At 34.1% G+C, this 14,565-nt stretch overlaps 1 protein-coding gene across 9 annotated transcripts in view; it reads left to right on the top strand.

Moving 5' to 3' along the window:
• The window catches only part of DZIP3 (DAZ interacting zinc finger protein 3), a 104,024-nt gene that overhangs the window by 49,124 nt on the left and 40,335 nt on the right, over window positions 1-14,565 (top strand). For 8 of the 9 annotated variants that reach the window (XR_004060040.1, XM_030940710.1, XM_030940718.1 and 5 more), the window contains 7 exons: window positions 378-497; window positions 1,903-2,004; window positions 3,596-3,688; window positions 4,800-4,852; window positions 9,747-9,823; window positions 11,445-12,062; window positions 13,881-13,913. Coding sequence is in view for 8 of the 9 variants with exons in the window: in XM_030940710.1 (XP_030796570.1) it covers window positions 378-497; window positions 1,903-2,004; window positions 3,596-3,688; window positions 4,800-4,852; window positions 9,747-9,823; window positions 11,445-12,062; window positions 13,881-13,913 (1,096 nt within the window). In the remaining variant the exon portion in view is untranslated. The remainder of the gene's footprint in view (window positions 1-377; window positions 498-1,902; window positions 2,005-3,595; window positions 3,689-4,799; window positions 4,853-9,746; window positions 9,824-11,444; window positions 12,063-13,880; window positions 13,914-14,565) is intronic. The other variant, XM_030940726.1, reaches the window with a different exon arrangement.

Below are 14,565 nucleotides of genomic sequence, written 5' to 3' on the forward strand. Positions count from 1 at the left end.
TGGTTCCAGCCAAGATTCTCTTGTACACCAGTGATTTATTAGCTCTCTGTGTGTACATATTAGAGCAAATAATTCTTGATAGGAACATACCAGGTGTTATGCTATGAGTTAGGTGATAAAGAGAAGTATGGCTTCAAACATACACTTTTCTCCATTCTCCATGATTTTATCATTCATTAAGAAATCCAGTACTTCTAATTTAGGACCTTCCTATATGTTGTTTACTTTGAATTAGGGAAATGTTTTATTACTAGTAAAAAAATACATATAAACAAGCACTTCAAAAAGGGGTATGATATGGACATATAACCAAGGTAAAACATGGGTCGTCTTACTTTATTATTAATAATTCACAATTCTTTGTTTTTAAAATCTAGTATCTTCTTAATAATTTTATCAAGACAACTGAAAGTAATATAATGAAGCAGACAATTTGTAGTTACCTAGATTGTGAACGATCTTGTGAAGCTGACATTTTGAAGAACACCAGTTACAAGGTACTGTAATTGTCAATTAACAGTATTTTTAAAAAGCAATTGAAAAATTATATATATAAAATTATAAAAATTATGTATAAAATATTTTAAAAGACCATTTAGTTTAATTACAGTGGTAGAGCAGCTGAAAAGTTATTTGACTGTCTCTGAGAACTTAGATTCAGAGTGATCAGGAATTATTCTGTGAGTCAATAAAAGAATAAATTGGTTTTGCTAAGGTTTTGTAACATTCACGTGCATCTGAAGTTATAAGTATTATTCCTGCAGTCAATCATACAGTAAAAATGATGTAAAAAATGCTTTACTTTATAGTTAGAATTGTTAGAGGTTAAGAATGGTAGCATTTTACTAAGGAGAAAGGTTGTCACTCCTCAGGAATGATGCTACTAAATAAGTGATCATTTTCTCTTCTATGGGCCTTGGCAGGGGGAAAAGTAACCAGCCTTGATTTGAAGAAATTTAGCTGTCAGAATACTTCTGATAGATCTCTCTCTCTGCATCTATCAGAATACTTCTGATAGATCCATCTCTCTGGATCTATCAGAGTACTTCTGATAGATCTATCACTCTGGATCTGTCAGAATAAGACTTTGTGAAATTACAAGATAGAATGAGACGATGTGCAAATCAGACAATACTTCTAAAAAAATAACTGAAATCTTAATTGCGAGGCATGATGTGTACAGCCAGTCCGATAGTTCGGGAGAAGGAGAAGACCAAGGTCTACTCAATAGAAGTTGAAAAGTGAGCCTGGTGAGATGCAGTGCTCAGGGTCAAGCTTCTTCAGTATTGGTTTAGGTGACATGGCGATATGGTCCTAAGGTTTCTCAAGAATGCTTTAGGGTTCTAATCAAATGAACAACAGCATGTAACAGCAGAAATACCTGGGCACACAATTTAATTTTTGTCATCAAAGCAAACATTTTAAAAAGCAAGGCTGTAGTTTCCAGACAGGGTACAGTGGGAAGGACAGGCAATCTATATGCTCAGAAAAACCAGTAGCTCAGGAGCTGTCAGCAAGGCAGCAAATCTGAGTTCTCATGATTGGTAACAGAGGGGATTCAGGCAGTAATGGTATGGAGCTGGGGATGGAGGAAAAGAGACATGTAAAAATGGAGATGAACATGTTCCTCTATAGACATCACTCACTGGGTTTCTGATATTGTGTTGTACGTAGAATATGGAAAATATATTAACTTTTCAAGTTATTGACCATTTTTTACCATCCTAATTTTCCTGTCTTTAGTGACTTGTAATTTGGTGATCTCTGATTTCTGTTGATAAATTTTGAATGCTGTGTAAAATTTAATTATAGAATAATTTTTAAAGTGACTTAATATAATTTTTTTTATCTGTATAAGAATCGCCATGTCCTTACTGATAACTTACTTTTATTTTTTTCCAGGGATTTTTTCAGTTAATGTGCAGTAAAAGTTGCTGTGTTTATTTCCATAAAATTTGCTGGAAAAAGTTCAAGAATTTAAAGTATCCAGGTGAAAATGATCAGGTATTATATTCGTTCTTAAAACTACAACAGCATTTCTTCCTCTACCCTTTCCTCTTTTGTTCTCTCCCCCATCGTTTCTTCCTGTTCATAACTTCCCTCCTTCTTTTTACTTCCTTCTTTTTTTCTTTTTCTTTTACTTCCTTCTTTGTTCTTTCCCAATTCTCTCTGATGCTTATCTCCCTACCACTTTTCATTCATTATCATCATTTATTGAACAGCTCTTTGTAGATGATAACGCTACCAGTTGATTTGCTTAGTGGTTTCTATCAATTTGTTCCCTTCCTTTTAGAAATGTATACTCTTAAGAATAGAAATATTGTTGCATATATGCACATAGGATCATAGAATAGAATTTCTTAGTAAACACACAGAAAGGATAATTATACAATTTTAAGGATTTCCATTTTAGAGGTGATGAACAAGGACAGATTTCATAGTCTTCAAAAATATATTTGGAATCTTTAATATTTATATTTAGTTATAATGGTTACATATCACATATAGTTATAGATAATATGTAATTATATAACATTATGTATTATATGTAATAGTTATAATTATAACTATAATTATATGTTATAATTATATATAACTATATAACTATATAATTATATAACTATAATTTTGTGTTATAATTATAACTATAATATATAATTGTTATAATTATTAACTATTATAATATATAACATACAATAGAGTTTTTTGCAACTAATATTAAAGTGGAAATACAAAGCCCAGCTCTGAATTAATTACTCCTTAGTGAGCTGATGACCGTTAAGTTGGGTCTATAATGTTTGGTTCTATAGTGTTTACATTCTACAAACAACAGAAAACTCATTTAAAGTAATTGTGATGTAGTAGAAAATGCATTGAATATGGAGTTGGGAGATCTGGGTTCAAGTCCAGACTGAACCACTTACTAGTTTTATTATATTAGACTGGTAACTTAATTGCTCAAATACTAATTTTTTTAAGCTGTAAATTAAGAATAAGATAAACCTATTTCATAGGGTTTTTGTAAGAATTAACAGATAAAACAGATGAACTCACATTGTGAACTGTAAAAACAATTGTATAAAGATTTACTTATTTATTTTTAAGTGGTATATACTTTACAATTTCCTTGATTGTTGGGGCAGTTAATATGACTGAATTTTAGAAAGAGAAGTAAAAGAAAAATGAGTAACTTAGCCAAAAGAAATAGCAGGCCAGAACTAGAGAAAGGATGTAACATTTTTATTCTTTCCTTTTCCCTAGAATCCTCATGTATCTGATAGAAATTCAGTAATCCTCTTTACGCATACTTAATGAGTACATTTTACTTGAAGTTGCTTTCTCTGGAGCAGCAAATGCATCTTAGTCTGTAATACAGCTACTTGAAGATTTTGAAGTAGAGTGAAATCATACATTTTAAATAGGATATCCATTGATTTATGAAATGGACCGTCTTTTAACAGCTACCTGTCAAATATTCCCATCTTCCAGTTTACTGTCTAGCAACATTTGCTTCTAACTACAGTTATTTAAATATAATCAGATTTGCACATCAGTGATTTTTTCTATTTTTATTTTTTTCTATTAATAACTTTAGAGTTTTAGTGGGAAAAAATGCTTGAAGGAAGGATGTACAGGTGACATGGTAAGGATGCTGCAGTGTGATGTACCTGGAATTGTTAAAATTTTGGTGAGTATCTTGTTTTGTCCTTTTTTTTTTTTTTCTTGCTTTCCTTCCTTGGAAAAATATTTTTGACTTGAAACAGACCTGGGATCATCATAATTGGATTCCAGCCATGTTGCCTTTGATGGTAACTGAGCTGTTGGACCTTTTTATTGCTGTGATTTATGCAAAGTAGTATTTAAGTGGTCTTTAAGAACAGTAAAAATGGCCGGGCGCGGTGGCTCAAGCCTGTAATCCCAGCACTTTGGGAGGCCGAGATGGACGGATCACGAGGTCAGGAGATCGAGACCATCCTGGCTAACATGGGGAAACCCCATCTCTACTAAAAAATACAAAAAACTAGCCGGGCGAGGTGGCAGGCACCTGTAGTCCCAGCTATTCGGGAGGCTGAGGCAGGAGAATGACGTAAACCCGGGAGGCAGAGCTTGCAGTAAGCCGAGATCTGGCCACTGCACTCCAGCCTGGGCGACAGAGCAAGACTCCGTCTCAAAAAAAAAAAAAAAAAAAAAAAAACAGTAAAAATTTAAGAATAAAGAGAAAGACACAAAAAGAGAAACAAAGACAAAATATGCCATAAGTATACCAATAAGGAAAGTATTGTGAACTAAGGATAATGTATCTAATCCTTTGACTTTCTAACCAAAGGTTAAAAATAATTTTAGAGTTTCTGAACCTCTTTTAGTCTGTAAATAACCCCCTATGAAAGTATCTATAGAACATCACATATAGTACCTGTTACATAAAATGCACTCAGATGATATCCATTTTATGGTTTAATTAATGAACTATCTTGTTGAATTTTTAGTTTATAACTAAATAGACCAAATTATGACTAGAAATGTATCTTATTTCTTTATTTTAAAATATGCTATTTTTGTATTTCAGGTTTGGCATTTAAATCCTATAGTGATGTAAAGTAGAACTGCTTTTTTAAGGTCAACTCTAGTTTGTTTTTTTGATCAGGATTATTTATTACCTTGTTATTTATGTTTTGTTTGTTTTATATTCACTGTGACTTAACTCTCATTGTATGTTTCAAATGTTAAGCTAAGAAATAACATTACAAATTTTGAAAATTGAACTACTTTAGGGCTATTTTTTTCCCCATTACTTGCAGTTTGAAGTTGTGAGAAAGGATGAATATGTAACCATTGAAAATTTAGGAGCAAGGTAAGCTTAAAATAAAATATTCTGTTACTTTTTTGGAATATGCATATATTTTTTGGTTGCTTAATTCTTCTGTATTTCTGTCACCTAATGGAGCTGCATTAAATTTTAAGGTAGTATTAAGGTTTGTGAAAAAAAATCGTATTTAATTGCCATTTGTTTCCCTCTCTATCACCATTTATTGTAGACATTTTACGTTCTAAAGCGGAGATGGAGAAATTATGTGAATACTTTCCCATTAAGTGTGAAAATAATCCTTTTCTTTAAACCAAGATATTTTTCTTAAAGTTAGTTTGTTATGAAATATAGACTTTTCTATATTTCAAAACTTATCCAAACCACTAAGCTTGTCTTACAATTAGAATCTTCTTGTTTCTTAGATGAGAAAACTGTATTGCAGAGTAATATATTTGATAAGCCTAGAATTAATAGAGATATTACAGAGTGTTGCTACTGAAGTTAGAAATTTCAATATAAATGTTCTCCTAATCCATTGATTCTCTTTTTCTTCTGTTTAATGTGTAAATGCCATTTTTCAATCTAGTAGGGACATTGCATTGACATCTAAAGCATCAGTTTTCCCTTATTAGTTAATGAAGCCCAAATCTTTATACCTAGCAGAGATCTCTCTCCTAAAAGCTTGGCCTGTATACTTACCTGCATACTAAATATCTCTATTTTTATTTTTCAAAAATGTTTATAATTCAGCATGGCCAAAACTGGACTCATGATCTTTCTTTCTAACACTGCTTTGTAACTTTTTTAAAAGTCCTATCAATTTAGTTTTTTTTTTTTTTTGAGACAGAGTCTCACTCTGTTGCCCAGGCTGGAGTGCAGTAGCTCGATCTCGGCTCACTGCAAGCTCCGCCTCCTGGGTTCATGCCATTCTCCTGCCTCAGCCTCCCTTGTAGCTGGGACTACAGGTGCCCGTCATCACGCCCAGCTAATTTTTTTTGTATTTTTAGTAGAGACGGGGTTTCACTGTGTTAGCCAGGATGGTCTCGATCTCCTGACCTCGTGATACACCTGCCTCGACCTCCCAAAGTGCTGGGATTACAGGTGTGAGCCACTGCACCTGGCCAATTTAGTTTTTAAAATATAAATTTCTTCCTGTTTCTGCCCTATCTCTACCACTTCACTAAACTAAATGAGGTTATCATTATTTCTCATTTGAAATTCTCAAACAGCTTCTTAAAACTGTCTGTCTTTAGCCTTTCCTTTTTCCAGTCTGTGGTTTTCATAACCATCAATAGGACTTTTCTAACATAAAAATTGGAATATATCACTTCTGTGCATGAAGATCTTTCAGAAGCTTCTCATTGCTCTTAAAATTAAGTTCAGATTCTTTAACTTAGCTCTTCACTTAACCTTGTACACAGCTGAACTCATTCATGCCATCTCTTGTCACTTTACTCTTAACCATACATGTACCAACTATACGGAGCTGCTTTTGGTTTCTCCAGTGTGCCATCTCAAGAAACTTCCCAAGTTATTGCATTGAAGTGTATCTAGTTTACTGTTTGACCTCCAAGCTTTGCTTGGAATACTCTGCTTTGCCTAATTAAAACTTTCGAAAAGCCTTACTTAGATTACAGTAGATGTTCTATAATGTATTTCCTCTATTTCTATCAAAACATTTACTAACGTTTATTACACTTTCTTCTCCATTTGAATGTAACCTCCACCAGGGCAAGAACTTTATCTTGTTTTCTGGTGTGTTCCTGGCACATAGCATAATATCTGGCACATAGCTAGACCACAATAAATACAAAGTCGAGATTCTGGATTCCATTATTCCCCAATGGGTAATGTTACTTTCATTTTGACAGGCCACTAATTTGGCTAGATGTGAACTTTGAACACTTTCTGATCCAGTCTGAGTCCAGATCTTTTGGCCTTAGTTGAGCTGCTTTTAGTCTGTTCCACACATGTGGTTCAGTGTTCGGTCAGAGAATTGTGGGAAAGAATTTGGGGATCTCTTTTCTGATTACTTCCCCTTCTAGGATTCCCCCATTCTCTTAGGAGTCATGGTTCCATTTCAGTTTTCTGTTTTCTTCAGCCAAAGAGACCTTTTCTCTGTAGTGATGTCATCTTTCGCATTCCTAATGTTAGCAATTTGTGTCTTTTTGTGTCTTTTTTTTTTTTTTCTTGATCATTCTGGATAGAAGTTTATCAATTTTGTTGATCTTTTCAAAGAATCAGCTTTTAATTTTACTGATTTTTCTATAATGTTTTTGTTTTAAATTTCATTGATGCTCTTTGTAATTTCATTTCTTTTATTTGCTTTGGGTTTAATTTGCTTTGATTTTTTTAAGGTGAAAGCTTTGATCATTGATTCGAGACCTTTGTCTTTATAAATTGATTTTACATTAAGCATTGCTTTAACTGTGTCCCATATATTTTGATGTGTAGAAGTTTATTATTACTATTTTCATTGTATTTTAAATATTTTCTAGTTTTGTGTATGTGTGTATGTTTTAACCATAGGCTCTTTAGGATTTGTTAAATTGCCAAATGTTTGGTAATATTTCAGCTGTCTTTCCAGATATTGACTTTTAGTTTAATTCTCTTGCAGTAATTTATTTTATGATCATATTACTGTGTATCTTGGTGAATGTTCCACTTGCATTTGTAAAGAATCTGTTTTCTGATCTTGAATGAAATAGTCTATACATTAGATAAAATTAGTTTATAGCTCTGTTTCATCATTCTATATCATTTTTGATTATTTACTTTTTCCACCAGTTACTCAGGGAATGTTGAAGTATACGATTCATTTTTTTTGTCTACTGTCTAATTGTATATCTAGAAACTCTTATTAAATGCTACACACACATCTAGGATTGTTACCTTTTTTTCTTGACAATTTGACCCCTTTATTCTTATTTAACATCTTTTTTTTTTTTTTTTTGTGGGATGGAGTCTCGCCCTGTCACCCAGGTTGGAAATCTGTGGCGCGCTGTCGGCTCACTGCAACCTCCGCCTCCCAGGTTCAAGCGATTCTCCTGCCTAAGCCTCCTGAATAGCTGAGACTACAGGCGCATGCCGCCATGCCCAGCTAGTTTTTGTTATTTTTAGTAGAGATGGGGTTTCACCATCTCTACTAGGATGACTAGGATGGTCTCCGTCTCCTGACCTCATGATCCACCCGCTTCGGCCTCCCAAAGTGCTGGGATTACAGGCATGAGCCACTATGCCCGGCTTTAATATCTCTTTTTAACCCTGATAGTATTCTTGCCTTAAGTGTTTTTTGTCTGTTATTAATATAGCTACTGCAGCTTTCTTTTGATTAGTGTTTGCATGGTATATCCTTTTGCATCCATTTACTTCAACCTATGTATATAGGTGGCATAGGTCTTTCTTGTTTTATATATACAATATGACAATCTCTGCCTTTAAATTTTTTTTTATTCCATTTGTATTTTCTTTACTAATTTATATGGTTGGAAATCTACTGTCTGCCTTGTTGTTTTCAGTTTTCCCTATCTGTCTTTATTGTTTATTTTCTGGTTTGGTTTATTAGTTTTACCCTTTTTTAATGGTTGCTTGAGGACTTACAATACATATTTTTAACTTACCAAAGTTTATTTTAAGATAGTATTATACCACAGCATGTATAGTGTAAGATACGCCTTACAATAATAGATTTTCATTTCTTCCCTCTTTTGTGCTATTGTTTTAATATGTTTTACTTCTGCTTACTTTATAAATTACATAATATATTGTTACTTGTAAGTGTAGTGTAATTTTTTCTGTTTTGAACATTATATGTGGAAACATTCATTTTATGCATTTTAAAATCATGTTTAGTGTGATTCCATTCTTACTATTATAGTTTTAGAGTTTTCATTTTTATTGCTTCACTAATTTAATCATTCTGCCATTAACAGATGTTTATTTCTAGGTCCTGGCTCTAACAATAGTTTTGCAGTGAACACTCTTGTACATGTCGCTAGGTCATTATGAGCAGAAAATTTTCCAGAATATATACCTAAAAGTAGAATTGCTAGGCCACCTGTATATATCTGTAACTTTACTAGCTTTTGCCAAATTGTTTTCCAGCGTGGTTTTACAAATGTACATTCCCCACCAACAGTATGGGAAATACCTTTTACTCAGTATCTTTGCCAATGACTTCATATTGTCAGAGTTTTACATTTTTTCAATGTAATGTGCAACTAACAGTGTTACAGTGGTACTGGAGATAAAAATCAGTTAACAATAACAACCACCACCAAAATCCCTTTCCTCATTAAGCTTACATTGTAACGTTGTTGTCCAGTATTTTTTTGTTTTGTTTTCCGTGGTTCATTTCAAAGCCAAGCCATCTGTTTAATGGCAGCATTTACCTAGTGCTTATTCTAGTTAATACATTTTGCTACTTTATTTTTTATTTTTCTAATTATTTGTATTGATGTTCTACTAGCATCTTTGTTGTTTTTAATCAGTAGGTGTTAAATGAGTTGGGTTTTCTTGGAATAGTTATTGCCAAAAATATTATATGGTGAAGAGAGGTCCAGGGAGGACTTCTAGGTTTGCTATTTTTCTGTTTGCTTGCTTGTTTTTTTTTTGGTGGTTTTTTTTTTTTTTTTGTCTTACAATGCAAAGCTTTCTTTCCTTTTTTTCTGCTACCACACATCCTTTTTGCAAGGAAGTTTGTAATATGATAGTTTTAGTATGAAATCTGGCAATACTGCTTACTTGATAATTCCAGTGAAAGTGACAGTGTAGGGTTTTCATTGTTGGTGAGCTCTTTGTTCATTATTTTTTCTCCTTCTTGAATTATTTATAGGAGTAGAAGATGAAAATGGTTACTTAGCCATGCTCGTGCTAGAAATCTTGACTGACTTTCACATTACTTTATTTCCACTATAACTTAATTTTTTTCCATTTGCAGTTATAAAAAGTTGATATCTCTGAAAATAACTGATACTGATATAAGACCGAAGATCAGTTTAAAATTTAATACAAAAGGTATTATTTTACTTTTTTATGCCTTCTGTTGAAAAGTATGTTAAAATTTTTGACTTCTCTGTCAACTTTCATGCCATTAACAACCACGTCTTTACTGTGTTTGTCATTCACTGAGCTTGGGGTTATACCAGCACTTGGTGTAGGCTGGAAATCACAGACAGGAAGATCAGATGTATGGATCTCACATTACCTTGGCATCCTATAGAGAGGCTTGCTAGGTCTGGTGCATAACTGTGACTATACCACAGGATTGTGTTCCAGCAGAGGTTTTCTACCAACCCTTCCTTCCCTTGTTGCATTCCTTCTTAATAGAGCAAGCATTAGAGTACCCTTACATGAAAGGAATGAACATTTTGAGTTTGAGGCCAAGTACTCTAAACTTAGCTGCCAGCTTTTTAGGAGTGTGCTAGAAAATGCCCTACCCAGAACCTGGATACCTTAATTAAGGGACCGTGGGCCCATGGAAGAATAGTTTGGTGGCAGTCCAGCCAACTTTGTATTTGGTAACCCAAAGAAAGCTCCCTGTGTCATTAGCTTTTTAACTTTGCCTCCACAGTGTATATCGAGTATTTCAAGCAAAAATGTTAATTTAATAAATCTCTTGAAACATAGAATCTTGAAGGATAAAATAAAGCTGCATTTTGTGAGAAACACATATTTTGATATCCATATAACACCAAATGCCATCGTATACCAAATTATTAGTACTTTCTAATTCACCTCAGCCCACTTTTCTCCTTTGAAAGCACTATTAAAACAGGAAAATACCAAATAGTTCAGTTTCATGCCTTATTCCATGTTATTGATGAAATACCTACCTCTCTTTTTTTGAGGGAGAAGATGAGGTTTATTAGATCAGAATTTCAAACATTATACATATATTTGATATATATCTGGCAATTTTGTTAAAAGGCAGATTTCAATTCAGTAGGTCTGGAGTGGGGCCTGAGACTGTGCTTTTCTAACAGGCTCTCAGGTGGATGCTTGATGCTGCTGGTCTCTGGGCTACCCTTTGAGTAGCAAGGAGCTAGATCTTTTGGCATTTCTTGATATAGATCTGACCTATCTGGTATAGTAGTCCCTAGCTGTATGTGCCTACTTAAATTTAAATTAATTAAAATTAAATTGAAAATTCAGTTCCTTAGTCACCCAAGCAGCATTTCCAGTGCTCAATGAGTATTAGTGCAAATATAAAACATTTTATCACACGATATTCTGTTGGACAGTGCTGATTAGGATAAAGTATAATTGTTTATGTAAAGTATAGTTAAACATTGACAATTAGCATTCTTGGCAAATTTCAGAATTTTTAAAGACCTAATACTGTGATGTCATTTTGTTGCCAAAGATCATTTACTTGAACAAAACCTTGGATGACTGAAAGACTTCTGTGGTGATTAGTCTTTGTTATTACTTTTGCTTGGGAACATGTTTTTTTTAGATGTTTTGACAGAGAGAAAGCAGCATGCTAATTGAGCACTGGCTGTGGCAAAGCCCTGTACTATCCTTCATTCTTTTGGAATAGTTTTTATCCTGCAGGAGCTTAGGATATAATGTGAGAGACAAAATAGAAAAAGAGAATTAATGTAGAATGTCTTGACTTCCCAAAATTTATTTTCAGATGAAATGCCTGTCTTCAAGCTTGATTATAATTATTTCTATCATCTGCTTCATATAATTATTATTTCTGGTACTGACATTGTTCGGCAAATATTTGATGAGGCTATGCCACCCCCACTTTTGAAAAAAGAGCTTCTTATACACAAGAATGTGCTGGAATCCTACTATAACCATCTTTGGACCAATCATCCTTTGGGTGGATCATGGCATCTGCTTTATCCTCCAAACAAGGAGTTACCACAATCCAAACAGTTTGACTTATGCCTCCTATTAGCTCTTATAAAACATTTGAATGTGTTCCCTGCACCCAAAAAAGGATGGAATATGGAACCGCCATCTTCTGACATCTCCAAATCCGCAGACATCCTGCGACTGTGCAAATACAGGGATATCCTCCTTAGTGAGATTTTGATGAATGGTCTCACTGAGTCACAGTTCAGTTCAATTTGGAAAAAAGTTTCAGATATTCTTCTGCGCCTTGGGATGAAGCAAGAGGATATTGACAAAGTGAAGGAGAATCCCATTGAGAATATCTCCCTTGATTACCATCAGCTATCCATCTACCTAGGCATACCAGTACCAGAAATCATACAGAGGATGTTATCCTGCTATCAACAAGGTACTAAGTGATTATTTACTTCAGCCAATAAACTTCCGTTGATTGAATGTCTACTCTGTGCCAGGCACAGTGCAAAGGGCAAGAGATTCAGTGAGTTCATGGTTTTGGGAAAATGGACTCATCAGGAGGGTAATAGAAATTATAGTGCTAGAGATGTTTCCAGAATACCATGGGAAATCCTAGGCTGAAGGAGTCCAAAAAAGCTTTCTGGAGAGTGTGATAGTTAAAGAACTATTAATGGTGTGCAGAAGTTAGCCAGGTGAAAAAGATTGAGAAGGATGTTTCAGAGGGAAACAAAAATAAACGTATAGAAACATAAAAATATACTGCAGGCAACTAAAAAAGGTTGGCTTTATTGAGATTAGGGGAGAGTTCATAAGGTACATTCAAGAGGATTTTTTTGTCACATTGAGGAGTTCGCATTTTTCAGACAGAAATCGTTGAAGACTTTTAAGTAGAGTTTTATCACATTAAGTGGAGTTTTATTCTCCAAAATTAGTAAAGTCTAAAACCATGACATATAGGTACTGTGTGGTTTCAAAGATGTTCGTTTAGACAGTGTGGATGTATGTTTCTTCTACTTTCTAGCAGAACCTTTTTAGTTTACAATTTTAGCAGCTATTTGTTGGCTGTAGGTAATTTTAAAAATCAGGTAACATTCAGGCAAGTGTTTGTATTGGCCATTCCCCAACTTGTCTATTGATATGGAAAAGACTTCAGACCTCCTCTCCCACATCTCAGGATACCTTCTCAGCTATTCTTTTGGAAAGCAGAGTTCAAGACATGACAACATTTCTGAAACCCTGCTGTGCTATTCAGGATGACTTCCTGGTCCCAAGTAATTTACAGCCCAATGAACAACTGATGACCACATTGATGCTATATAAACACAACTGTACAAGTTTCTAGTGAACTGGTCCAGGTTTTCTTCAGAGATCATTGCTGTGCCCAATTTCAGTCCTGGTATTTACTAAGGCTCTGGAATACCTTTGTTTTCTTGCATAATCTAAGAATGAAAGAAGAGGACACTGAGTTTGGTATAATATAAGAAAGTCAGGCAAGAATTTTTAACTTATAAATTAGGGTTTTAAAAAATACATTTACTCTATTAGGATTTTAAATAATTCATGAGAATAGAGTATTTGAGAAAGAGTTTTGAGCACCCATTCAATTCAAAGTATTTTAAGCAGTTCTTACTCAAGCAGTCAGAAGAGCTTATTGGTCAAGTCCCTTTACTAGAGGCTTTCTTACCATCTTATATTTCTTTCCTCAGCTATTATAGTTGCTTTTTATTTGGATATCTGATAATTTGATTAACATCCATCATCCCACTAAATCTCCATGAAGATTGTCCTTTTTTTCTTTACCATTCAATCTCTGGAGCTTAACACAGCCTGATACACATTGTAGTGCTCAGTATTAATGGGCAAGGAGAGCAAGTGCTGATCTGGATAAATCAGATTGCTAAAAAGGTCCCAACTTTCAATGGAGGTTTGCTGTGTAATTAACTATTGTTTCATGGCCTTAGACTGTAAACAAAAGTATTTGTTGCTTGGTTTAAAGTGCTTGTGTTCTAGGCTTTATCTGTGATACCACATTGTTGTTTACTTTTTTTTTTTCTCTAATCATGGGTTTATAACCTTTATGTAATAAAGATTGTGTCTTGTCTAAACTGGATTGATGAGCAAAGCTGGTTATTTTTCCAGTTACTTATAGAATAAATTGGTGCAATATAAAAATATTCTGCCTTTTCTTAATCCTAGCCAGACATTCATTTGTTGCAATTGTACATCTAAAATTTTTCTTTATGTATTATAGGAATTGCTCTACAGTCAATAACGGGCAGTCAGCGTAAGTATATTTAAAAATAAAATGTATATTTTAAGTATTTTAAGTAAATATATTTAAAAATAAAATGTGTAAATGACTTTTTAACAAGAGATACCTATGGAATTTTTATTTGATCAGATAAACTAAATGATAAACTATAATTGTGAAGAACTTGGGCCAGGCACAGTGGCTCATGCCCATAATCCCTGTACTTTGGGAGGCTGAGGCGGGTGGATCACAAGGTCAGGAGATCGAGACCATCCTGGCCAACATGGTGAAACCTCATCTCTACTAAAAATACAAAAACTAGCCAGATGTGGTGGCGGGTGCCTGTAGTCCCAGCTACTCAGGAGGCTGAGACAGGAAAATCGCCTGAACGCAGAAGGCAGAGGTTGCAGTGAGCCAAGATCATGCCACTGCACTCCAGCTTGGGTGACAGAGCAAGACTCAGTCTCCAAAAAAAAAAAGAAATTGGAAAATCATGTGATCAAATCACCACTGGTCTGCTGAATCAAGAATGAGCTTTATTCTGCCTTTGGCTTAGTGCATGTGCTCCAGGATTTTCCCAAAGATTATGTTCTAACGTTTTAGTCACAGAAACTTCAGCAGCCAAAAATACCTTCCTGCTTTCTCTGTTTGGTGTTTAGCATGTATAACTTCATTTAGTCTGTCT

This window comes from Rhinopithecus roxellana, chromosome 1, assembly GCF_007565055.1.
Source record: "Rhinopithecus roxellana isolate Shanxi Qingling chromosome 1, ASM756505v1, whole genome shotgun sequence".
In the NCBI taxonomy this organism is placed as follows: Eukaryota; Metazoa; Chordata; class Mammalia; order Primates; family Cercopithecidae; genus Rhinopithecus; species Rhinopithecus roxellana.